This window comes from Neopelma chrysocephalum, unplaced genomic scaffold, assembly GCF_003984885.1.
Source record: "Neopelma chrysocephalum unplaced genomic scaffold, ASM398488v2 Primary Assembly neopelma1_59, whole genome shotgun sequence".
Lineage (NCBI taxonomy): Eukaryota > Metazoa > Chordata > Aves > Passeriformes > Pipridae > Neopelma > Neopelma chrysocephalum.
In genome coordinates this window covers 2,107,283-2,131,378 of record NW_020897714.1, presented here as the reverse complement: position 1 = coordinate 2,131,378, position 24,096 = coordinate 2,107,283, and the positions used below count along the sequence as shown (strand labels likewise).

Below are 24,096 nucleotides of genomic sequence, written 5' to 3'. Positions count from 1 at the left end.
AATTTGATGGAGGCCCAGTCTTATTATGTTTTTACAAGATTCAAGAAAATCTGAAGCCAAGAAGTGGAAAATTTCCAAAACTGGTGCCCATAGAAAGAAACAGACAGGAACAATTTAATATTTCCAAAGGCAGGTAGGAAATCCCTGTGTGAGAGAGCAACCAGCTATTCCCCATCAGTATGAGAACAGCTCAAATTAGAGCCAGTCCTGCCTTTTGCCTTGTCCAACCGGTAGGGAACATGGGAGGAAGAAAACATCTTTGGAGGAGCAATCCACAAAAGCCAGCAGAGCAGTTGGGACTTTTGTAGTGGCAGACTGTTAGGACAAAATCTAAAGAAAGTTTTTTCTCTGTAGCACAGTTTAGCTGCGACATTAATAGAATTATTCCAGGGTGAAGGTAAGATCAGTAAATGATTCCTATAGTGAGTTTTCATCAGTTGTGTTCAATGCTTCCAAGTGTACTATAAAAGCATGTCTTCATATAAAGCAACATATCATATAAAGGTTTTACAGCACTGCAATTCATAAACTATGGTTAATTTTGTGTATCTTGAAACTAGTTTCTATACCTATAATGAACTGGCTTATTTTAAACACACTGCAGCACTCAGATCATCAGAAAGAATAAACCTGACATAAATCAGGTTTTCATTTTGCAGCTGAATTGACTAAGGTTCTATGCAACAGGTTTGTAATTTAAGAAGTCAGTGACTCCTGACTGAGCAAATTCTTGGCCTGTGAACAGAATAGCAACAGCAAATCTAAATGAAAGTATTTTTCTGATTCTATAAAGCAAGCTAAAATCCTAGAAAAGTATAGATAAGCAGGACTTAATCAAAAGCTCACCTCCAGATCTCGCTTCAGACCTGTGCTGTGCAGGACTCCAAATTCAGCTTTGGGATTGCTAACTTCTCAGGGTGGGCTCACGTCATCTCACCAGACAGCCTCCTCACTACCTACCAGGCTTCTGAACTAGAGTCATTTGAGCTGAGCTGCAGTCAGAGACCAAAATGCCTTTTTGCTCACAGCTTCAGCTGGGGCTGTGCCTGAAGGCTGTCGGCAATTCCAGATGCAGACTCACACCTCAGAACCACTCGTTCTTGCTCTTCTGCCTTGTCCTTGGTTTTCGTGGGGTGACCATGCAAGATTTTCAGCCTTTAGAGCCTCCTTGCTTTGTGCACTAGCCTTTGAAGTGATCTCAGGCTCTTACTTAAAATGGTGCTGCCACCTCTAGATCAAACTTAGTGAAAGCAAGGTGAGATAATTTGTGTTACAGTCAAGTAAAAATGTGAATTGCCACATCATGTTCTTGGTATGTGCAGCATGGTTGAGAACCAGATCACATGGTACTAGATTGCCCTGTTCTATCCCTGCCTTTGCCTCTTTAACAAAGAAAATAGTTGCTATCCCACATGCATCTCACCCAAACTCTAATTGCAGAAAGCTTTTTGATGACAGAAAGCACTTGGAGCTTATATTCTCCTACTGCAGTGCTCTGTGCCACTGGAAAGAGTATTACAATCCAGAACAGTGATGAAAATGAGGTGGATCTACAAAGGTACAATTTTTGTTCAAAATGCACACGCATTATCGTCTGTGACCGGTTGACTCTTCCCACAAGTATGGACCACAAAAAATTAAAGGCACAAACTTCTGATGATTTCCAAGTCCAGTTAGTCTCTGGGATACTACAGAACATGTGGTTTACCCCATAAACACCTGCCAGGAAAAAAATAAAACCAAAACACACACACACACACACACACACACACAAAAATGTCATGTGTTTAAGATCAAACTAGTGAGTCATTTAAGGAAAAAAAAGCCAGACATTGCAATTAACCCCAACTGAAGCACATACATCTAAAAAAAAATCAGTGAGAAGGATATCCTTAAAGGAAATCCCAAAATAGTGACAAAAGAAATGCCAAATGAAGGCACAGAAAAAAATTAAACTCTCTCATCACACTGTCAGACAATAAATATACAAATAAGACACACTGGTGTTTACAAAGACTTTTTTAGACATGAATTTTTCTTCCTAATGTTTCCCTTTCACTGCTAAATAATTTCATTCAGAACACAGTTGTTCAAATGTAACTTTTACATTATAAATCTTTAAAAGCCTACAGTCTCCCCATTATATTTACTTTCTCTAATCTACACAAAATGAAGGATTGATCTAAACATACCCCACAACACTATTTTTACTGTACTTGATTATTACATCTGATTTCCTTTTGAGCAACGTGAAATTTCATTCAAATAGCTTTTCCTTACAAATGTGTTTCCTAAATATAAACAGAAAGGCTTTTCCCATGCAAGCATGTATCCATATGCAACTTAGAAAGCTATGCAGACAAGCCATTATTCTTCTCAAAATTTCCATTCTTTGATTACACTAACACAAATCAAAAACACCAAGAAAAAAAATAACCTGAATTTAAGAGTAAATAGTTCATTCCTGCTGTACAGTTTCAGGGGAAAAAAATGTGGGTGAAACAGCTGAAACATACCTCATTCAAACAGCAGTAGCATCATTAAATCACACAACTGTGACAGTAATGATGGGTCTGCTTTCTGAAATGGAAACACACAGACCACTGAATTGACCTGTTGTTCCCTAACTTACAACACTTATTTTGAGGGCATTTGCACAGTGCTGCGTTTCTCTTTTAGAGTTTTGTTTGGTTTTGGTTTTGTTAGTGAAAAAGAAATAGATTTATATACATACAAAAGGGCAGCTACTAAAAGAAGGCATATACCTGTAGGACAAAAGCAGTCTCCTGACTGCAACCAACATTTTATCATCTTCCCATCTTGTGACAACTGGAGTGTATTCCAGCTGAGCAGAGCTCCTACCCATTTGTTCTTGTGTGCTATATGTCTGCTATATGTACAATATCATGTAACTTCACTATGATCAATAGGATTATTTTATTTACACATCATGTACTCCATTGCCTCATATCCTTTTAAACACTGTTTCTGGAAATGCAGAGCCGTGGTTGTTGCCAAATGCTTTATTTTTCTACTTTTATTTTATTATTTAAAAGTGAAACAAACAAGAAAATGCCATAAAACTCAGCAAGAGGTTTAAAAAAATATCCAGGGTCATTCAGAAGTCTCTTTTTCATATCAAGAGTTTCCTTATCTTTTCCCCAAAGAACAGAATGTTTGGAAACATTTTAGTTACACTGTCGATAAAAGTAGAAGTAGTAATCAGTAAAAAACATTCCAGCAAAATAAGGGTCTGTTGAGCAGCCAGCAAAACCCTGCAGAAGAAAAATGAAGGAGATTCATATAAGATATTCTTTCAGTTGAAATGCTATTTGTCTTTTGCTGTGTTGCCGTTTGAAAAGGCTTACCGGTACAGCTACACGGAAATAGTATGCGCTGTCATACAGCTTAGCTACAGGGAGAGTCCAAATATGGTGACGCCCCTAGGAGATAAATGAGAGAGAGATTAGATAACCTTATTTCCTGAGAAACTGGAGAGAAGGTTAGGCTCTGGAAACATTTCATTGACAAACGCAGTGCCAAGTAATTATGATAACAAGCCTTGGTAGCTATAGTCAAAGTATTTAAAGAGCAAGTGCTGACTTCAAACCCTGCAAATGTGGGTTTGCTCTGATCACCTCTGCACAGGAACTGACAGGCATCTAACTCCCACTGACACTCAGCTGGCTCTGAATAACTGAACTCCCTCATTTGTTTTCTAAGCAAATCCCAAAATAAATAGAGATTGTTCCTGATTTGCCAGGTGGCCTGAGAGCTTCAAGTTGTAACAGCAACAAATAGCAGTTCTGCTGATTTTGGAATAGCAACTTTAGTAGTCCTCAGAAACAGGAAAGTTCCTCTATAAATTCTAAAGATATAGGTAGTGTCTTCACTCAGTATTTCAAAAACAGATACAGGCAAGGTTTCATGCTATCTTTCATTACACGGTTCTGCCATGTACAAATTAAACAATATATTTTGTATCTGAAATGTTTATGATACACTGAATAAAACAAAATTCAATCCTCAGCTCTCCTTAACCTAATGATCCATGGTAACTTTTATTTCATCAGTTTCTAGTGTCTCAACTCCTTCGTCTTTCTCTCCTCACTTCACTTTCTGACACATCCTCTCTGCTGGAGATGTTATGTTCATATGATAAAACTTACACGAGACTGCTGAGTCCAAATGACTGCCGTCCTGCCTTTTGGTAGGGAATAAGCCTTTCAATCCCTACAAAAATCCTCTTGAAAGAAACCTCTTCAACTAGGCAGCATTTCTAGTCTGAATCACGTCAAATCTGAATGCTCACTGCTGGAGGTTTTTTAGCTTCAGTCTTTTGAAGTGGATTTCAGGTTGACACAGGAAATCTCTTTCACCAGTTTTGTCATTAAGCTTCAAGGACATTTATGCATGGCGAAACTCTCTATGTCTGACTGAATTTCAGTTCTGTTGGAATTACAGCAAACTTGGTCAAAACAGAAAATTTTGGCTTTCTGATGGCTTTACCACAGTTGCAGAGAAGCCTGTAACTTTTTTCAAGAGTATATGAAAAGTTGATCAGAATGTCAGCTGAAGATTGAAGGTATCTCAACTGCTCTAATTTGACAAAGCACCAAAAAAATATTTTAGATCAATTAAGAATATATTATATATGGCACCATAGATCAGAAAGCTAAAGAAGACTCAGAAATTACTTCCAAATTCAGGGATGTTTCTCTTACAATGTGTTCAGAAATGCTATTATCCTTGCTTATGCTTTTCCTACTGTTTTAGCCAGAATAAACATTCCCAAGCAAACACTGACAAATGGGGACCTTGAAAGAGTCTTATATTTCCAGGGAATTGAAGAGAGTTTAAAGCCTTCATCAATTTACTGGAGATGCTCAAAAGTTTGCAAGAGCTGGTCACTAAATATTTTTTTTTACTGGTAAAAGCTAACATGTTTTAACAGGCTTTATTCCCATTGAAGCAATCCAGAGAATGACATGTAAACTCTTGCTTTTAAAATGAAGAGTTTTCCCTAGAGGGATTTATTGGTAAACTCCTGTTCACACAGAAATAGAGGGGAATACTACCATTGTTTCCAGTAAATTGAAGACTTTAAAAGTGGAATTCATTACCCATAAGATAATAACGGAAACCTAAATTAGATGAGAGTTTGGAGGACTCTGTCTCCTTAAGTCCTGAGTGATAAGTTATTCCTATTTTTTAAGTACCTCTGGAGTTATGAGTTTATAGGGGTGACTTAGGCTGAAGGAGACTCAAAACTCTCCTTCCAGAGAAACACTGGATAGATTTTTATAAAAGTCAGCAGAAAAGTGACTCCAACAAAAAGATGTCATGTCATTATGGCCATGCCAAAGCCAGCTATGACTGACAGACTCAAAGCACCATTGGATATCTACTACCTTAACAAAGACCAGAATTCTGCAGCCATTAATTTTATAAAAATGATCCCCACAAGCCAGAGTATTGCTGTAGAAATCTTACCTGTGTGGTTTCTAGGAAATCCTTCCTACTGTTTTGGTTTGAAGAATAATGGGAGCAATAATTTCCAAATGTGACTTTGCAGAGAAATATAATTAATGGCTCTGTGGTGCTTCAAGAAACAGAGAAAAATAAGGATAAAAATTATTTTATTAAAAATAAAATCAGTTCCCCCAAACCACAAACCAATATTCAAAATAAATTTATACTCAGTGAAACTCTGAGTATGATGTATTAATCCCTTCATGGGAGGGCTGTACCATTAGTTTATAATGGCATACATTTAAAAGGCAAATCTTCAGCAGCTGTAGAAAACAAGCAGACACTTCAGGAGTACTCTTATATTTCCCCTCATCTGAAAAAGGCAGATGTTTGCAAGGATAACATTCAAGATCAAAAGACTGGACAAGCCATTACTTGGAGAGACAGAAGTCACGAAGTGTCATCAAGGAGATTGCTTGGCAGCTGTTCTGGCTATCACTGGCTTTTCTCAGAGAACTCCAAAAGAAAGGACTTGTTACTTTTGGGAGAACTCAGTGGAGTTGGGCTTTTGAGGAGAAAATACCTGCTGAGAGGATTAAGTCTGCTACTTATTCCTGCTGTAAGTCACAATTTTATGCGTTACCACAAGTTCCTGCACAAGAATCCCCTTTTACAGGGCTTGGCACAACAGGCCCAGGAAAGGTACTCTCTGGAGGTATTGATGTATGTGCCTAATAATATTTCTCTACATTAAAAAAAAAAAACCAAATCCCTAGGCCAAAGGCCACAATCCTGCCAATATATGCATACATGTCTGCTCAAATGATTATTAGGAAAAAACTTTAAGACTTCCGGATTTTAATATTTGTAACAATGGGTGAAATTGTCATTGGGCTGAGAATGGTATTGGGCCTATGCTACAGCAAGGGATCTACTCAGACATCTACAATAAGAACTTAGTGGTGCATAGATTTATCCCACTCCTCTGAAAAGGACAAATTTGTGTCACAATAAACATCAGGCAAGAATTTCTATCAAATAAGGATCTACTGTTGCTTTTTGTATGTGTTGTCTTTAATTGTACTTACTTTATTTCCAGTGAGATTTCTACATCCATGGGTGTGTATTTGTTAACAGGAATAACAAAGCTGTAATTTCCAGAGCTAAAAGAGGTTACATTAATACACTTAGGATTTGCATTTAAATTTAAACAGAAAAAAACACAAAAAGGTAGCAAAGACTCCTGCATGCTAGAATAAGCAACTGTGAGCAGGAGCCAGCAAAGTAACCATGCCACATTAATGGTATTTTATTCCACCACAGCATAATAAAACAATTTACCTACCTGCACTGCAGATTTTTACTGCAATAGCGACTGTCAATGCTTTGCTGAGTTTCCAAAATCTGTATGGAACTGATTGTTGTATCAATCCCTAAAAATATTAACAATAATGGTTTATTCTTGATTATTTCAATAAATAATTTCAAGAAATCTTAGACAAGAGCATAATAAAACTGCAGTTAATACGGTGGCATCTACCCTCTTGACTGCCACTACAGGACTTGCTGCAGGTCTAAATTAGCACTCATTTAAAAGCCTCTGATTGATTACGGTCATTCTGCCATTATAGGGGAGATAAGATCCTTGTTCAGTTTGCAAGGACAAATATCCTGGGAACCTAAGATTGTACCATTTTCTTTTGGGCAGACATTGAAGGCAATTTTGATGGCAGCCCAAGTAGAACACAAATGTGTCAATATTCATTTTAATGTACTAGAAACCATGCTCATGCAAGTAATCATTACTTTGAAAAACATTATCTTTGTTGAGAGAAACAATATGGAATGGAAAAAAACTTGTTTCTACTCCTATGTGCAAGAAGACTACCCAACTTTAATGAATATTATAATTGCTTCATAAAATGTTGCCTTGAGCTTGCAAGAACTTTTGTTTTTTCAAGAACTTTGTAATATGCTACATATAGGTGAAGAGTATAGCCACAATGATACTGTTTTTTGCCAAGGCAGATTAGCCCTGCAGAGAGTTAGGCAGCAAGTACCAGTGTTCTTGCTAACACAGGAGCACAGCTTCTGCTTTCACATCCGGCCTAGGAATCGCTGCAGTGAGCTGCATCCTGAAGGGCTTATTTCTTCTGAATACATCTATGGCATCCAATCGGTGAATGTCCACAGTTAAACCTGCAGCATCTCAGATCCCTAAACCAGCCCATTTCAGTTTGAACTTTGGAGGGCCCTTAAACAGAAGGGGCTGAACAGGTTTTATCCCTTTGAGTGGAACTAGGCTGACATGCCAGTGGTTTGGGGAAGGCCCAGGTGTGGAGGGAGAGTGGGAGTCATCAGCAGATCACTGCACTCCAGCTGTTGCCTATAGCATCAAGCTGATGGTATTTTAAACCCTAGAATTATAGAAAATCCTGAGCAGGAAGGGACCCACAAGAATCACAGAGTCCAACTCTAAGCCATGCACAGGACACCATGTGTCTGAGAATGCCGTCCAAATTCTTCTTGAACTCTGTTAGCCTTGTTGTCAAGACCACTTCTCTGGGAAGCCTGTTCCACTGCCTGACCACCCTCTGGGTGAAGAACCTGTTCCTAGTATCCAGCATAAACCTCTGCTGACACAGCTTCATGCTATTCCCTCAAGTCCTGTCTCTGGTCACCAGAGCAGAGATCAGTGCCTGCCCCTCCACTTCCCATCGTGAGGAAGCTGTAGACCACTAGGAGGTCTCCCCTCAGTATCCTCTTCTCTAGGCTGAACAAACAAAGTGCCCTCGGCCGCTCCTTGTAAGGCTTCCCCTCCAGACCCTTCACCAAGTCTTGCAGAAATATGGTGCAGAAAGCACAAGGAGGACCAGGTTTAGCAGGGCCAAGCCTGTTCTTCACATCGCACTGTGCACACTAGTTTTGTGTTTCTGTTCCTCTGTTCTACAGCAATCATTCCCTACTTTGCAGACAAACTTGATGATTATAGGCTGACTTATTCTCTGACTATAAAACATTTGTGTGGTAGTATATACTTAACTTGCAGCATGCAAATACCCACACATATGCTTAACTGACAAAGGGAAATTCAACATATTCATCTCAAAGAACTAGCACAGAAGAACGTTCCCCTATGACACAACATCTCATTACAACATGTATCGTAGTGATGCCTCAGAGGACCTTTTCTGAAGTGTGTACCCATGTAAAAAAAATCAGAAGGGGAATGATTTTTCCCAGATCATCCCACTGGGGCACACTTTTCTTCTGTTCCTCACATGGCCCTGGGTAGCAACCTGCTTTAAGTGCATGCTAGTGTATAGATGTTTTCTCATTCCAATATTGCCTAATCTTTAATCAAATATTTATTAAAAAACCCAATCCTTAAAACTGAGGATCCACATAAACAGAAAAGACATAAGGCATAATCCTGCTCATACTGAATGAATGCCAGAGCATGCTGTTATAACATATGTAATTAGCAGATACTCATTTTTACATAAAAGAATCAATATTTTCAGCCCAGACTGGCACTGACAGCAGTGCAGAGTCACTAAAAGAGGAGCCTGAAATCAAGCCAAAGGTCTTGTGTCTAGGAACTTCATTTCATCTCCTCTGAGGAGGGCAGTGTCAGGATCCTAAGGTAGAGATGGCCCCTTTCAGCAGCTGACACTTTAATCCCTTAAGTGAGATGAGCCAAATGCCAAACACTTCCTTTACACTGTATCATGCATTTCATGCACACAAATATCACACTCATATTCTTAAGCATTTTGCTGTTAAAGGGTTAGCACAGTTGAGCACCTTGTAACTTTTTAGCCCCCATCAAAGAAATGTCACTTGTCATTTTATTGTGTCTGAAGCCAAGCCAACCCTCTAGAGAGGGCAGTCAGAATGTCTATAAAAACCAAATGAAGATGTAAGAATAAACTGAAAATTACAGTGAATCACAGGTTTCCTGTGGTTCACAGGGAATAGCTTCCCAAGTGCTAATTCTCTATAATGATCAGTAATAAATAAAACTCCTCTAAATTCCAGAAGCAGAATTTTGAAGCCTAAAAGTAGCTCTTGAAAGTTATACAAGTATACCTTTTTACTGCATTTACTTTAAATATAAGACTTACAGTCATTTCCAAGATCAGGTCTTCCATTACGTTTTTTGACTGGATCTCGTTCAGGTAGTATGCCGCTTTTGTTTCCTGTGGAAGGATGTATGTACAAACATCTCCCAAATTAGCCTTGCACAGTTGTAACAGCAAAGTATGAATACAACACCAGAAGATGTTTTGTTAATTATTTCTTAGATAAGGGTATGCATAACCACAAGAGAAATCTTTAAAATACCAAGTCCCTCTATTCAGAAGATATACACAGTCAAAATAAGTTTGCAGATAACAAGATACAAGCTTTCAAAATCTACAAGATATCTAAAACATTTCCAAAAAATAGCCTAATAGAAAAGATTTCATCACACACACAGAACATCACCAATTTTTATAATAGAGAGACAAAGTGAAAGTCAATATGCAGTCAGGTACTTCAGCACAAATCTGATCATCATCTTTCTTATTAGTGAGAAAATTGCATTAGTAATAACAGGCATCTGGCACACAAACATGAACTGATACAACAACTGGTAGAACAACTAAGGTTTTTTAATGAGATGTTAAGATACTGACCCAGTACTTCGGAGAGAGGACACCTAAACAAATTAAATAAACTGATAAACAGCTCTGACAACACAATCACCATGTTCATTGATGTCACCTCTGTAACTTCAAACATTGAACTAGTCTGGGTAATATAAGCTGATGATTTTTTTTTTAATTGTTATTCTATTAATTTTCTCAAAATGTCTCTAGAAAAGTGAACTTAAAAGGTCTTTTGAATAATCATCACAAAGTACAACCTGGGGAAGGCAAAAAGCCCTTCGAGCCCATGGAAATGGTTTAATGCTATTCCTATGCTTTTACACTAAGTGCCAGTCAAGAATCTGTTCAGAGACATGTAGCCAATAAGATGGCACTTGGAAATGTTGATCTTGCCCAAACTAACATGTTTCATCAAATACCATTTCTCAAATACCAGAATACTGCATTCTCATGTTTGCCAAAGCAAACATTCTGATTTCACAATGGTTGTTTAGAACAAAAATTACTGTTTCATTATGTAAAAATTTATTTTACAGAAAGAAGGATCAGAATGCATTATTACTGAGACTGAAACAAGATAGCTGGATTGACCTTACTGTTTTCTTATTCATGCCAGATTTGGGTTCCATTTCAGTATTGGGAAATAAGAAAATCCAGACTTTTCCCATGCTGTAGGTGACCAAAAGCACGGAAAAATATTAACAACCGGAATCCAAAGGCCCAGAAACAATGTAATACAAAATCATCTTTAGGATTTTAATCTGTTTTGTGTCTTGTTATGAATCTGTCACACTGCTGCCAGTTATTCCTTGAATCCATTTTCTATTTACCAGCTCATCATACAGATCTACTGGTTCTGCAAGTTTTGGTGGTTACTGCTGCATTTAGTAGTTGTCTGCTGTCCCATTTCACTATACTGTTCCACACACTTGGAAAAATAGCTACTGAACAATCACCTTTACATGTACAGTCAGTCTTGAGGCAGATATAGAAGCCTGTTAATTCTCTCATTCCTCCTCCATTTTCTTCTGATTTCTCTAAATAGTCAAGATATGCTAGCAATGCATTAAACGCTGTCATTTTGCATTTTCATTAACAGATAAATACTCTGTAGGAAAACCTATATCCCCTCGTAAAGGAAAAAGATTGCTCCCTCTAGATAAAATATTTTAGCCATGCAAGTGTTGGCAGGAATATTTATTAAATACTCTGAATTACTAAACACTTAAAACTGTGATTCTTTTGCAGATGATGGAAAAAAGCATTAAGCGGGCAGCAGAATTTTGTACAAAAACTAGGATAAAGACGGATTTACTTCACTAAGATTTCAGCTATTATACTGAGTCAGTAACCAGTATAGAACTTTATTTTTATTTGGGTTTTTACTCATCATAAAATTACCATTTCATTGCTTCCTTTAAGCTGAAGCAATCTAAATCTGGAGTGCAAGGTGCCAACTGAGAACACCAAGAACCACCAAAATGCACCACGGCAACCTTCAATAAATTGTGGTAAACTTCCACTCTTTCACATATAGTAACTCTGAGGACTTTCTCAAAGGCCCATGTGGGGTGTGAAGATCCAATTCAATAACAAATATAAAAGCATACAAGAATATAATTATCTTCAGATAAGCTTGAGATAAACTCATCCATTAAACGCAGTATCCACTTTTTTCCCCTCAAACACTTTCTGGTTTTAATTCATGTGAGTGGTAATATTCTATAAGCAGTATGGAAAAAATCTGCTAATGTTTTCTTGTGGTGGTGGTGGTGGTACCTTACTATGAATCTGTTAACTACCATCTGAAGGCAATAAATGTGAATGCATGAGGTTGATCAAAATCCAAGAGGAGCCCTCAGCAACCTTTAATTGTGACAGAAAAGACACTGGGGAGAAACAACACTGTAAGAGAAGGTAAGGACAGCTCCTGGTTATTGGTGACACAACTTTAAGGGGATAGCAATGAGCACTAATGGCATGGAAGCAGAGGGCAGAAAAGGCCCAAATGCTGCAGGGTGTTCACACTCCTTAGTTCCACTGAAATCAATGGGAGTTTGAAAGTCTAAATCTTCAAGAGAAACTAGTTAAAACAAATAAAGTGTAGGGGGAAAAGGCCACATTAAGCTAGACTACATAAGGATATGCTGATTTTTTGTTTGGTAAATTTTGTCTCGCTTATGAATGCTTTTGTTTCTACTTGAACTTTCCTAAACAGCCTTCTTAGGAAATCTGAGATACAAGGGATTAGGAGCTACAGTGGATGCACTCAGTAGTAGTCTACAACCGCAGAATTCAGCTATCACATTGTAGAACAGCAAAAGGTCTGTTAAATGTGAACTCCTAAAGTAGTATTTAATTCAACTGTAATTTCAAATAGTTTTACCTTTCCACAAATCAGACTTAACAGATGCTTCTAAAATATCCAGTGTTTATCTTGCTTATTCCCCATATTTAACTGTTGGCTTTTTGTGCTGAAAACATTTTCCTTTTCATTTATCTTGGCTGCAGTTACATTAAACAGCTTGTTGGTTTTCCTTCTGTTTGGATTTCATATTGACATTGTTACCTTCCATCTGGGGATACATTCAGCTTCATTAAACTCATGCAGAACTGAAATCTTTCAGTTGCTTGTGTACTGTGCTGATTTTTCGCTCTTGGATCCACACTTAATGCTATTTGGAGCATAAGACCTTAAGAAGGTAATGCTTTGTGTTTATTCTTATCTTCTTTTTCCACCTAATACCAAAAGCAGTCAGCTGGGGACAGAAGGTTTTCATATTTCATTTTCATCCATCTACAATTCCCTCACTTATAAATGAGATTAATGTCTTTTTGATTAATCAACACTTTCAGGCTTCAGAGCAATACAAGTCACTCAGGTATGACCTCTTGAAAGCACTGTATTGAGATGTATCTGCCACAGGCTTACTGCAGCACTAATCACAAGAATCACAAGGACCACTTACATGCAGCTTATCTGCCGTATAAAGAATGGCCAGTGGGTGAGTCCCACTGCAACAGTTTGTGCTAAGAGTGTCACAGCAATTGGTAATGCCAGCTCTGGCAGACATTTGAACTTCAGAAGCTGAACTGCATCCATCCCCAATTTCACCTCAGTTTGTCAACTGTGGTGCAAGAATTGCTCCCAAGGCCAAGAAAGGAAGAGTACAAATGCTGGTCTAGTAATACTAACACACACTTCCAGACATTGACAATGTTAAGGACTTGGATAGAGGAACACAGATTCCAACAGCTTATGCATACCTTTATGCATTAACCCTTTCTTATAAATATTATAGAAGTTGAAAACGGCACCTTCTCACACATTACACATATGACATCTAGCAGACAATAGCTGAAAGAGAATTCATTTCAGTAAAAGTATTTTATTTTATAGAGCTCTGCCTTCAAATAACGCTACTCAAAAACCCTGCATGAACAATCAGAGTTTTAATTGTAAGTTTTATGTTTTCAGGTAGTTGGAATTCTGTCTCTGCCCACAGAAAAGATATCATCATACTGTGATGTGATTAAGTATTTTATTTAACATCTGTTAATTCACTCTCTACTACCCTCAACCTACTCCTGTCTAACTGTAGCCAAAGGTTAATTAAAGGGATTAGTGCCTTTCCAGTTCACATGAAATCATTTACTATAAATGGCCAGGAAGAACAGTGACACCTGACAAAACATTTTAGGACCCCAAATTCTTAAAGGTAACCAGGCCAGATTATTCAAAAACATATTGACTGCAGTGATGATTAGTATTATATCAGGATTTTTAAAATCCTCTGGACGAGGCTCTTTTGTAGGAAACTAACTACCTTTAAAGATTCTTGCCCCTTCCCCCACACTCTCCATACAGTTTCTACTAAAATTGTAAATAACAGAAATTAATTTTTCAACTTACGTTTGTCCTTTGCATTGTTTTTTTCATAACTTAGAGATTTGACTTTTGGTTGATGAATTGGACAACAATAGACCTTGTCACAAGGCAAAATGTCACAGAAATTCACTTCAGGGATCCTGCTGATGGGCTGCGTGCTCTGAGAAATTGTGCTTTCCATCTGAAACGCTAAAGCAAAAAAAAAAAAGATTATTAAAAATGCTGTGTGTCTATTGACATTTTATAACAGCACAGGAATTGAAAGTCTGTTACGTGTATGCAGACCAGTAGAGACACAGTACCTGTTGTAGAGGTGGAGGAGAGTAAAACAGAACTTGAGGTACTGCAGATGAAGAAAAATAATTCATTAAGAAATGGACGTCAGAGTTGAGGACCAAAACAAATTGGTCCAAATCTATTACTAATTCTACTAATTTGAATTCACTAATGCTCATTTAACTACTTGCCTGTAAACCGGTTGTTTTTCAAAACGTCTGTCATGAATGCTAAGTAAATATAGGCTCCATATTGTCAAAGCACTGTAGAAAGAGAATTATTCTGTAGATTTACATCCATCTCTTATGTAACATAATATGAATAATACCTTGGCAGCACTTTGTCCAAATGTCCACTTTCCCTTTTGAGGCACATTCAAGGTGCACCATACAGTGTGACGTGGACAGAGATTAGTTGCATATGCAACTAATGCATATTTCACTTTTATAAAATTATTTCAACTCTCCAATATCACCAGGCATATTCACTGTTAATTTTAATACATTGTGTTCTTTGAGCAGGAAGGGTGAAAAGAAGAAAAACAAGTGCTATCTTCTTTCTGATAAGTAGAAAGGGGAAGGGAGACACAAGTCAACTTGTTGATAAGTAATTGTTACCATAGTGCCATAATAGCAATCAAAGCTACTATAGTCACCCGGAAAATCTTCATGGAGCAAGATTCTTTGGTCTTTGACAAACAAACCTAGAAAAAAAAAAGTTCGCTTTATTTAAGTGGCACATAACTAAGCTACTACTGGTAGATTAAGAAATACTACACTAGTCTGACTTTAAGTCACCTTTCTTTCTTTCATAGGAACATACAAGTCGTCCTGATAGAGTGGTACTTATCTAAGGAGAAAAACTTCAGTAATGAAAGACTGCCTGAGACTGAGTGCACTGTGAACTGTTGATAGTCTGGGGACACAAACATTATAAAGGAAGAATAGATAGTTAAAAATAACAGCTCCTTATCCATTCTTCCTGCCATTTTTCATACTATAGAAGAATTTCAGAATCAAATGAAGAACTCAGTAAGCAGTGGCCAAAAGTAAAAGCTCAGCAGCTTTCAGTGTGTATTCAGACCATGTTAAACCAGGGCTGGTGTAAATACAGAAGAAAGGCACTTTACAAACAAGTAAGATGATGAAGCATTTGATTGTTATTACATAACAAAAAATATTTGACCTATTATTTTCTCTTGCTCTGTGGCACTGGCAAAAGCAAGGCAGGGAAATGAGCATTGGTTCATCTTAAAGAACAGGACTTGGCAGACTAGGAAGACTGTCTTTTAAAAGGTCAACATATATTTCCTAACTCAGCCAATCCCTGTGAAAAGGGGTGTGTGCTTCTATACCATGATATAAGCAAGAGGAAGTAATTCAGCAATTGCAGTATTATCTTAGCTGGGTCTTAACCACCTGAAAGACATCGTTATCCAGTACAAAACAGGAGCTGATAACTGCAAACCACAGTGAAAGACTCACACAAGGATTAAAGCTGAGGAAGAATCAGCATCACTGTGCAGAATTCCAAATCAAACTGAGCATTTCTATGTAAGGATGCACTACACCATGTGAGCACAACTACAGGCTGAACATTCTTGTCCTGTTGGTCTCCCTCCTCCTTCACACCATTACGCAGCATGGATCTACTCTCACACAGACTATGTATAGACAAGAAGTGTCTTGTACATAATATCTATCTCAGTACAGTTAATTTTTAAGCTTCTAGCATGACACTAAATAATCCTGGATAAGGAATTTGATTATATATTTACAAATATGAAAGCTTTCACCAATATTTCAGCACTTACTTTCTCATAAACATATTTTGTATATTTAATTTTACTCACCTTGCTGGATTTTAGCAGGACTGATTTTTTTGATGGCAAAAAACTAGTAGCTCGACTATACCTGCTGTAAGAGACAAGATCTGTTTAACATTCAAATTCATCAGCAACTAATAAATGAAAAAAAGACATTTTCAATAGAGTGTTAATGTCACCTGCTTTTGCAATTTTAACTTTTACAAAGAGAAAGGCAGAAGTGTCATCAGACTCGTTTTCAAGCACAAAGGCCTCTAGTTAACTCATTCAGGTGAATGCTAATAAATGCTACATTTGATTTCAAAGAAAAGTTGGGGAAATGGCTTAGAAACAGGAAATGCTCATCATTTCCACGGAAGCACTAATGAAGATTCTTTCTAGCAGAAGCTCTGCAGATTTGTCTTAGAAGCAATTTCCATATCCAGACCTGTAACTGGATATAGTCTACCCTTGCTTTATGCAACTGCAGCAATTGCAAAAATTTCTGCAATTTAACAGCCATTTCAAATATTAATTTTGTCAGTGAGTTAAAAAAATATGAGAAATTCAGGGGGGTTGCACAATTTATATGTTGGAAATGAGATGAACTCCATTGTCAAGCAAAATTGGTTTTCATTTCTATCACAGAGATCACTTTACCAATTTGTGTGACAACTATCAGAGAACATTCTAGACAGAGGTACCTGACTTTGCTCTCTTCACTGACTGTTGATTTTAAACTGCTCATCCGTTTCAGCCTGGCCAGTTTCCTGTTCCACTGTTCCAGTTCTTCTATTCTGACTTCAAGATTGTTTGTTACTTTACAAAGTTGCTTTACAGCACCAACATTCTCCATAAAGATCTGATCCTAAGAAACAAAACAATGACAAAAGTAGATAGAGTATATTCATCAATCAGATATAACAAGCAGAAATGAGTACAGAATTCACATATGTAAGGACACACTGAATATTTAAAATGCAAACACAAGTTCTCACTGTAAATGGGATGCACATATGACTATAAACCCCTTTTTCTAGAGGTTCAAGTGGCAGTAAATTGAAAATGAGAACTTGCAAAAAAAATTGAAGAATATAAAGGGCTTTTTAGACTAAGAATTTAAGCTATATTATACCTTCACACTGTGCTGAATTTTAAACTTTGACACTGTCACAACAGGCATCTGCTATTTGATTTTCAGTGTTGCAGCTGAACAAAGTAAAATGTACATCCAACCATCTACCTACAGGTATTAAGTAGGATCAGACAAGCCAGCGTTTCTATCCATGTTGTATGCATAATGCTAATCACACAGGGATCAGTGAGAAGGGAAAAAACCAAAACAGAGCTCAAGATGTGATGGCATAATATTTTGCTCTCCCCTTAAGCCTCTCCAGTCTCTTACAGGAGTCTTTTAAGTTTTATTATCACAATTAGCTCTGCAACACAGTTCAAACACCTCCCATTTACTCCTGAATATTTTACCCAAGAAGACCCTTCTGTTCTTCTACCCCTGCTTATCATCTAGATATCAATCTGCTGCTAGAGAAGCCCTCAGTACAATCATCCATGCAGTTAGTATTTTATCCATTTCTGATACAAAAATGGGTACTGATCCGCTATAAGAGCATGGTAGCAGTGTACTTTCTCTGCTGTGTTTGAAAGAATGGCTTTCTTATACAAGTATACAACCAGACTGATGCCATTAAACCTTGGATGAAGCTATTAGTGCAGTTAATGTTACTAAGTGTTCCAGTCCAGTCAAGTTATGCAGAAGAATGGCAAAAGCAGTTTTGCCTTTCACATAAATGCCACGTACACCTTTTTTTTAAAGGTGACTGCATTCCACAAAACCAGACAGTATTTTGTACAAGCAGAATCAGAACACAGTTATAAGTGGTAAGTTGCAAATTTCCCTACTGCCAGAAGACTAACAGCCTGTTTAACTAAAAAGTGATTCCAAAATAATCTTTTGTGCCTAGAACTGTGAAATCATTTATATGGTCACTTGTCCTCGTATCAATGATATGCAGCAGCTGCCCTTTCCATTCTCTTCAAACCATGCATGAATCACTTCTAGACGGCCTCAACTAGCTGAGAAAATAGCTCATATGGTACAATGAAGCAATACTTTGTTGGGGAGAAAAAGGACTGATTAGAGTTTTACTGCCTCACTGGTGACAAAGTACTGAGCACAGTGAGACTGAGAAGAAAAGAAAATATTGTCTCAAAACAGCAAATTTCACACAGTTGAGACATTTCTCTAGAAAGCAGCGGAGCCTGCTACAAATGTGCAATGCAATCAAATAATTTTACAGAGTTCAACAGCTCCAGACAGGTGACTGACAAAGAGACACAACAACAGTAGCCAATATCCCGCTTATCTGGAACTAAACCTGGAATACGAGATAATAAAGTTCAAGGTCTGTCAAACTGAAAGCAAAGATATGGAGCACTATCCATTTGCAACTCAAGGTGCTCAGCTATTCTAAAGTTCAGAGCTCCAGAAATTTAAATCAGATGTTCAACCTGGACAACAGATGTTCCAAATCTCTGAATTCAATATACATCTTAACGTGTTAGACATAGATCTCTCCTGCCCCTGTCACCCCAAAGGTCACAGAATTGACATTCACATTCTGTGCCACAGGTGTTAGGAGAAAGAGGAGAAAGCACAGATCTGCCGAACCATACTAAAACACTGAAGTGTTTATCAAGTAATTCCAGCTCTGGACAAGTAGTCAAGAAAATGCTAAGCAGCAAATAAGCCATTGCTGTAACAACCCATTCCTGCTTGGGCCAATACACAGCAGAATAACACTCTGCAGGTGTGAAGTAGAAAGCAGGCTCTCTTCATTTGCTAGGTCACATCCCTGGAAGACATCCTGGCAAGCATTATCTAGAGACCTAAGGTACAGAGGAGAAAGGGAACATGATAGGCCCAAACAGCAGTGCTGTTAGGCACTGTTTGAGATGGTATTTTGTGTGATATTTCAGCAAAAAAGAGATATAAATCAAAAGCTTAATTGTCCAACCTAAAATTTTGTCAGAAAAAAAACCCAAACTGACTCCCCCAAAGCAATTTTGTGGGGGCTTAAAACTGCAAATGATGCTGCAGCTGTCACACAGTGTAACAGGAAGGGCTAAAGAGCAAAATTAACTTAGTGTCATGATCTGACAGCACTGTTCTTCTCTGACCATCTAGAAATTGGTTGGAATCTTGACCAAATTCAGCAATTTTCTAAGTCTCCTTTTCAACAGTATCTCTGGAAAGTGCTCTTTCCACAGCTTTATTCAAGGTTATCTTATTCATGCTTCTTTTATATGGAATACAACCTAGAAGCTTTAACCTATGAATTTAACTTATTTGTAGACTGTCAAAAGAAGACTAGTAAAATACAAAATTTTTAATAGGTATTTTCTCCAAGTTTGGTGGTGTAAACTTGTGTTTTCTAGAGAATAATGAAAGAATGCATTATGACAATTAATGTAGGATTGTGTTCATGATATCATCCAGACAAGATAAGGTTACCAATCTGTAAAACTTCCCTTTTCTCATTATCAGCTGTAAGTGGGGAAAAACTGGGAAGTGGTCCTTGGCCTGCAGTGAACTAGCACCCAACAGAGGGGCCACTCTGTTCTGGACAAGCACTCTCTGCAGTCCTGTGTGACTAAGGCATTGTTTCCAACCTATGAGCATGGTAATTACTTTGTGTGCCATAAACATTTCATAGTATATGATTTTGAAGCTATAATAAGGATTTCAGATTGCCAAAAAAACGTGCACACAGAGGTAGCATTTGTATTTGGTATGTAGAGGTTATATCAGGATTAGAGTAAGGAAGTTTTTATATAACAAATAGAATGCCATCATTGTTTTGCTCACTTCTGGAACACTTTATTAACTTAAACACAAAAGAATATTTTGGAGTCCCACCTGTTGAACCAATGCTATGAAATCACTCTCCACTTTTATTCAGAAAACTTAGGTTTTTTTCCTGTTCTCTTTTATTGTGTGTTTATAAAGTATCGTAATCAAGTTTTTTTTCTTCAAGACCATACCTTGTCAACCATGAGGAACTTTTCTATTTTTTCTCCATCATCACAAGCAACATCTCCAACTTCTCTAACAGCTTCAGGTAAAAGCTCCTTCACTTCCTGGGCTATTATTCCTGTTCACGAGATAACAAAAGCTAAAGTCAGGAAGCACACTGGCCTGCCATTGACTATGATTATATGCTTGCTGTTGACCATCCTAAAAGTTACAGGCAGAGCCAAAGATGCTCTAGAATTTCTCTCTGGTAGAAAAACCCAGGATTTCACTTTTTTTTCTCCATTCCACAGAAAAAAAAACAGAAACCTTTAGAATTTTTATTTCTCTGCAATAAGAACAAAATTGTTTGTAATCACGTACTTCATTCTCATTAAACCTCTGGGAAAATAACCTCCTATCTTTAAAAAGTTGAAACAGAAGTTGTAAAATTACCAGAAATACTTGATTTTGGCATTTTTATATCACAAGAGATACACAGCAAAGCATGCAATTGCAGTGTCATAGGAAATGAGGATGAAATAGCAGGGTGTTAAAAGGCACTACGGCACAATGGATGGACGTTAAAGAAAAATGGGAACACAGCGGACTGAATACCTGTTTCATGGGTATCTTTTATTCCCATAACAGATGCAAATTCAGGCTTGTAGTCATATTCCACCAGCCTCATTTGTGTTATTCTTCTCAACTGCTCATTTGTATCGACCTAGTTGGACAAATACCAAGATTTACACGTTGAAACACTAAGAATAGCATCTAGGACATGACTGAGATAGCAACTAGCCTGACACAATCATTTGGCTGATGTGTCCATTGAAAAATATGGACAATCTTCCCATTCCCCATTATCAAAGTGCTGTTTGTATTTGTATTGCCAGTTACCCTTCAGTTTGACAACTCCCAGCTTCCACGCACAGCCTCTTCCCAAGTCCATAGGCAGTAGTTCTACAGAGCACAGTGGTACATCTGATTTCTTTAGGCCAGCATTTCAGCACACCCAGGATAAAGAATCTGCTTCACGTGTCAGAACAATGAACAACACATGTGCTGTGGTGCAAACATAAATGCCCTAAATACTCCACAGCCCTCACCTCCCGGATATTCTGTTTTGCTCGGCTGTCAGATGGATGCATGACTCTGCCCATGACTTTTGCATTTCCACAGACAACCAGTGCTTCGTCTGGTGCATCTGTGTTAATTCCCACTCGACCATGATAGACTATCGTCTCTGGAACGTGTCCTCGCTGCCACAGTACGTCACTGTCATTCTCAAACTGGCCTGGATTAGATGCCTGGAAGAAAAATTTGTGTTTAAAGATATAGTATAGCATGGATGTACTATTGCTTATTCCATTAGAAATTCAGGGAAAGCCAAATGCCAAATCTTAAATATTCAAATTGTATTCAAGAGTTTTTCTAACACACCAACATTAAAAAACAGAGTGAAGTCACTTCTAAGTGTTTCTGCTCACACAGCATTGGCCTCATTACTTTTTCCTTTGCATTCTACTTGATTATCACCTTAAGCTAAATTGTCAATATCCAAAACTTTCCAAATTTTATCTTTGAGATTATGCCACATAATCATTCTTTATTTACCAGTAAATTTAGCTGAGACTGGAAATCAGAAAATAGCAAACAAGGTAGATATTAAATACATGTTGTTTATAAAATCCCCTGTAATGTTCTAAATTAACTCATATTAGAAATTTAATGTTAAGGAAATGGGGTCCTTCAAAGAACACCAATAAAACAACAGAATGCGTGTAACTAGAAAGGGCATTTTATTTCCATAATTAGTTTTGGGTTGGTTTTGATTTTTTTTTTAACTTTAAATTCAGGCTTTAAAATCTGAGTCTGAACAAAAGTATGATCATGATAAAAAGTTTGCAGTCATTTAAAGAAGGCAGCCTTTCACAAGGCTTTGCCACCTATAAGGCATAGTGCTGTGAACTCACCATTGTTTGTCACAATCAGAGCATGATCTGATATGCCTGACAACCACTACTCAGCTGATAGTTTTGTTGTGTTTTAGTGTATAAAGGGCCAGAACATGAGTTGCTTTCTTTTACAGTGCATTTGTACAGCTTTGCCACTTTAAGGCAGAGCTGACTCACTTTACCCTGCCACTGAAGCCCTGTTAGACATGTGGAAAATGACTTTTCTTTCTTTCTAGCTTTCCTGTTGATATTTTCACCGCTTCAGATCACAGCCACTTGATCTTCCTGCTTTTCTGCCTTCTTTTTCCTTTGTCTGAAACAGTGGCCATGTTTGCAAAATCTCATTCCATAGATTCCTATTAAAAAACTGTCTCACACACATTGAAGGAGCCCTCTTCCTTGAAATTTCAAAAGAACCTAATATTAAAAATGACAGGAAAATGTAAATTGCTAAATCTTACTTAAAAATATATATCTTGTAAGGCAAAAAGAATGAGTCAAATGTGAAAATGGAACAGCTTTCCCAAATTAGTAAAGAGGTGATATCTGTGACACTGTAGATCCAGAAAGAGAAATTCAGATGAAAGTAGTATTGTGGAAATTAATGGACCAAAAAAAGGAAAAGAACTATATATGTAGGAATGATGCAAACACAGTGTTTCAGTTTCCTGAAATAAAAAGAACCCAAAGCAATGGCCAGGATGATAAAACTTCTCAGCAGGGCAGAGAACTGCTGAACTCCAGACACTGCTTTCGAAGTCCTTTCACAGCTCTGCCCAGAAAGGAGTTCTCAGCCTTATTGCCCTCCAAAAACCTAACCATAACTGCAGGAAGAGGGTTCATGGCACAAGAGGATGCTGAGACAAAAAAGGAGCCAGGACTGAAACCATCTGAAAGCCCTCGTCTTCCTTTGGAAATCCCTGTGCAACACCCCACATGCTGGAGATTTGCCCTTTCGCTCTCTCCAAACCCAAATGCTAAACCAGGCCATAATCATAAGCCTAGGGAGATGATAGGCCAAGCAATGGCCTGCAAAAACTGATGCAAGGACTAATAGCTTTTGACAGCCCTCACCTTTCTTTAGGAGCCCCTTCCCAGCTCCACTTAATACACTAGAGCTCTTGGTCTTACTTGACTCTAGAACAAAATGCTTAACCTATTCCACTCCATAACCCAAGGACTAGAAAAAGCCAACACAAAAAGAAGCAGCTTCTCAATTGACCCACAAGAATGCGATCTTCCGAGGCCCTCTCCATACTTTGCAGCCCACCACATGGCACCTACACATTTCCCATCTTTCTCAGCCCTAAGCGTAATATTCACCCTAGAAATTACCAAAGCCCTAGAACATGCCCAGTTCAAATGTTAACACCAGTTATTGATCACATGAAAAAGGGGCTGGGACTGAAAGCTTTCAGCAGCCTCCACCTTTCCCTGGCAGTCCCCTTGCAATCCCACTGATGCTGGGGATCTGTGCTTTCTCTCTCTCCTAACCCTAATCTTCCATTGCTCCCATTACACCATGGCTTTGCATTTTTTCTCTTTTCCAAGTCTAACTGTAGACTAAAGCTGAGTACTAAAAGGAAAACTTTATGTGGATCAGGGGACTAAAAAGTAATGGTTATGAGGAAAAGAGACTAATTCTTCCTGTTTCTAATTTGAAACCTGTATTACTACCACCAAATTAAGAGGTGGGACTCTCTGGAAACACATTGGAAAGGGACAGCTATGGGTCTTAATCTGCCTAGAGCTACTTGGCCTTCTTTCCTTAGATTTTTTTTTCCTTATCCTCCTTTGAAAATGAAGCCTCTGGCCAATGAAAGCATTTACCAAATTCCTGGCAAGTGCAGGAAATTGTTTCACCTCAAATTAAAACAAAATCTGGAAAAATCAACATATTTTGTATTGGAACACACAACAAACAAGCTTTCTTTTTAAATTCTTCTATAGCTCTACTTTTAACATTTTTAAACTCTGATAATTAAAAGATAAAATACCCATACAATGTA

General features: G+C 37.8%; 1 protein-coding gene across 1 annotated transcript in view; it reads right to left on the bottom strand.

The window, feature by feature from the left end:
- Nucleotides 1–3,078: 3,078 nt before the first annotated feature.
- The window catches only part of MYRFL (myelin regulatory factor like), a 42,517-nt gene continuing 21,499 nt past the window's right edge, over nucleotides 3,079–24,096 (bottom strand). Inside the window, exons 11-25 of the mRNA XM_027680868.1 lie at nucleotides 21,239–21,439; nucleotides 20,745–20,853; nucleotides 20,159–20,268; nucleotides 16,801–16,964; nucleotides 16,145–16,208; nucleotides 14,910–14,995; nucleotides 14,484–14,555; nucleotides 14,319–14,359; nucleotides 14,041–14,205; nucleotides 9,600–9,674; nucleotides 6,818–6,905; nucleotides 6,561–6,635; nucleotides 5,494–5,602; nucleotides 3,369–3,443; nucleotides 3,079–3,275 (exon numbers count right to left, since the gene is read on the bottom strand). Of these exons, the coding sequence (XP_027536669.1) occupies nucleotides 3,189–3,275; nucleotides 3,369–3,443; nucleotides 5,494–5,602; nucleotides 6,561–6,635; nucleotides 6,818–6,905; nucleotides 9,600–9,674; nucleotides 14,041–14,205; nucleotides 14,319–14,359; nucleotides 14,484–14,555; nucleotides 14,910–14,995; nucleotides 16,145–16,208; nucleotides 16,801–16,964; nucleotides 20,159–20,268; nucleotides 20,745–20,853; nucleotides 21,239–21,439 (1,521 nt within the window). The 3' untranslated portion in view covers nucleotides 3,079–3,188. The remainder of the gene's footprint in view (nucleotides 3,276–3,368; nucleotides 3,444–5,493; nucleotides 5,603–6,560; nucleotides 6,636–6,817; nucleotides 6,906–9,599; nucleotides 9,675–14,040; nucleotides 14,206–14,318; nucleotides 14,360–14,483; nucleotides 14,556–14,909; nucleotides 14,996–16,144; nucleotides 16,209–16,800; nucleotides 16,965–20,158; nucleotides 20,269–20,744; nucleotides 20,854–21,238; nucleotides 21,440–24,096) is intronic.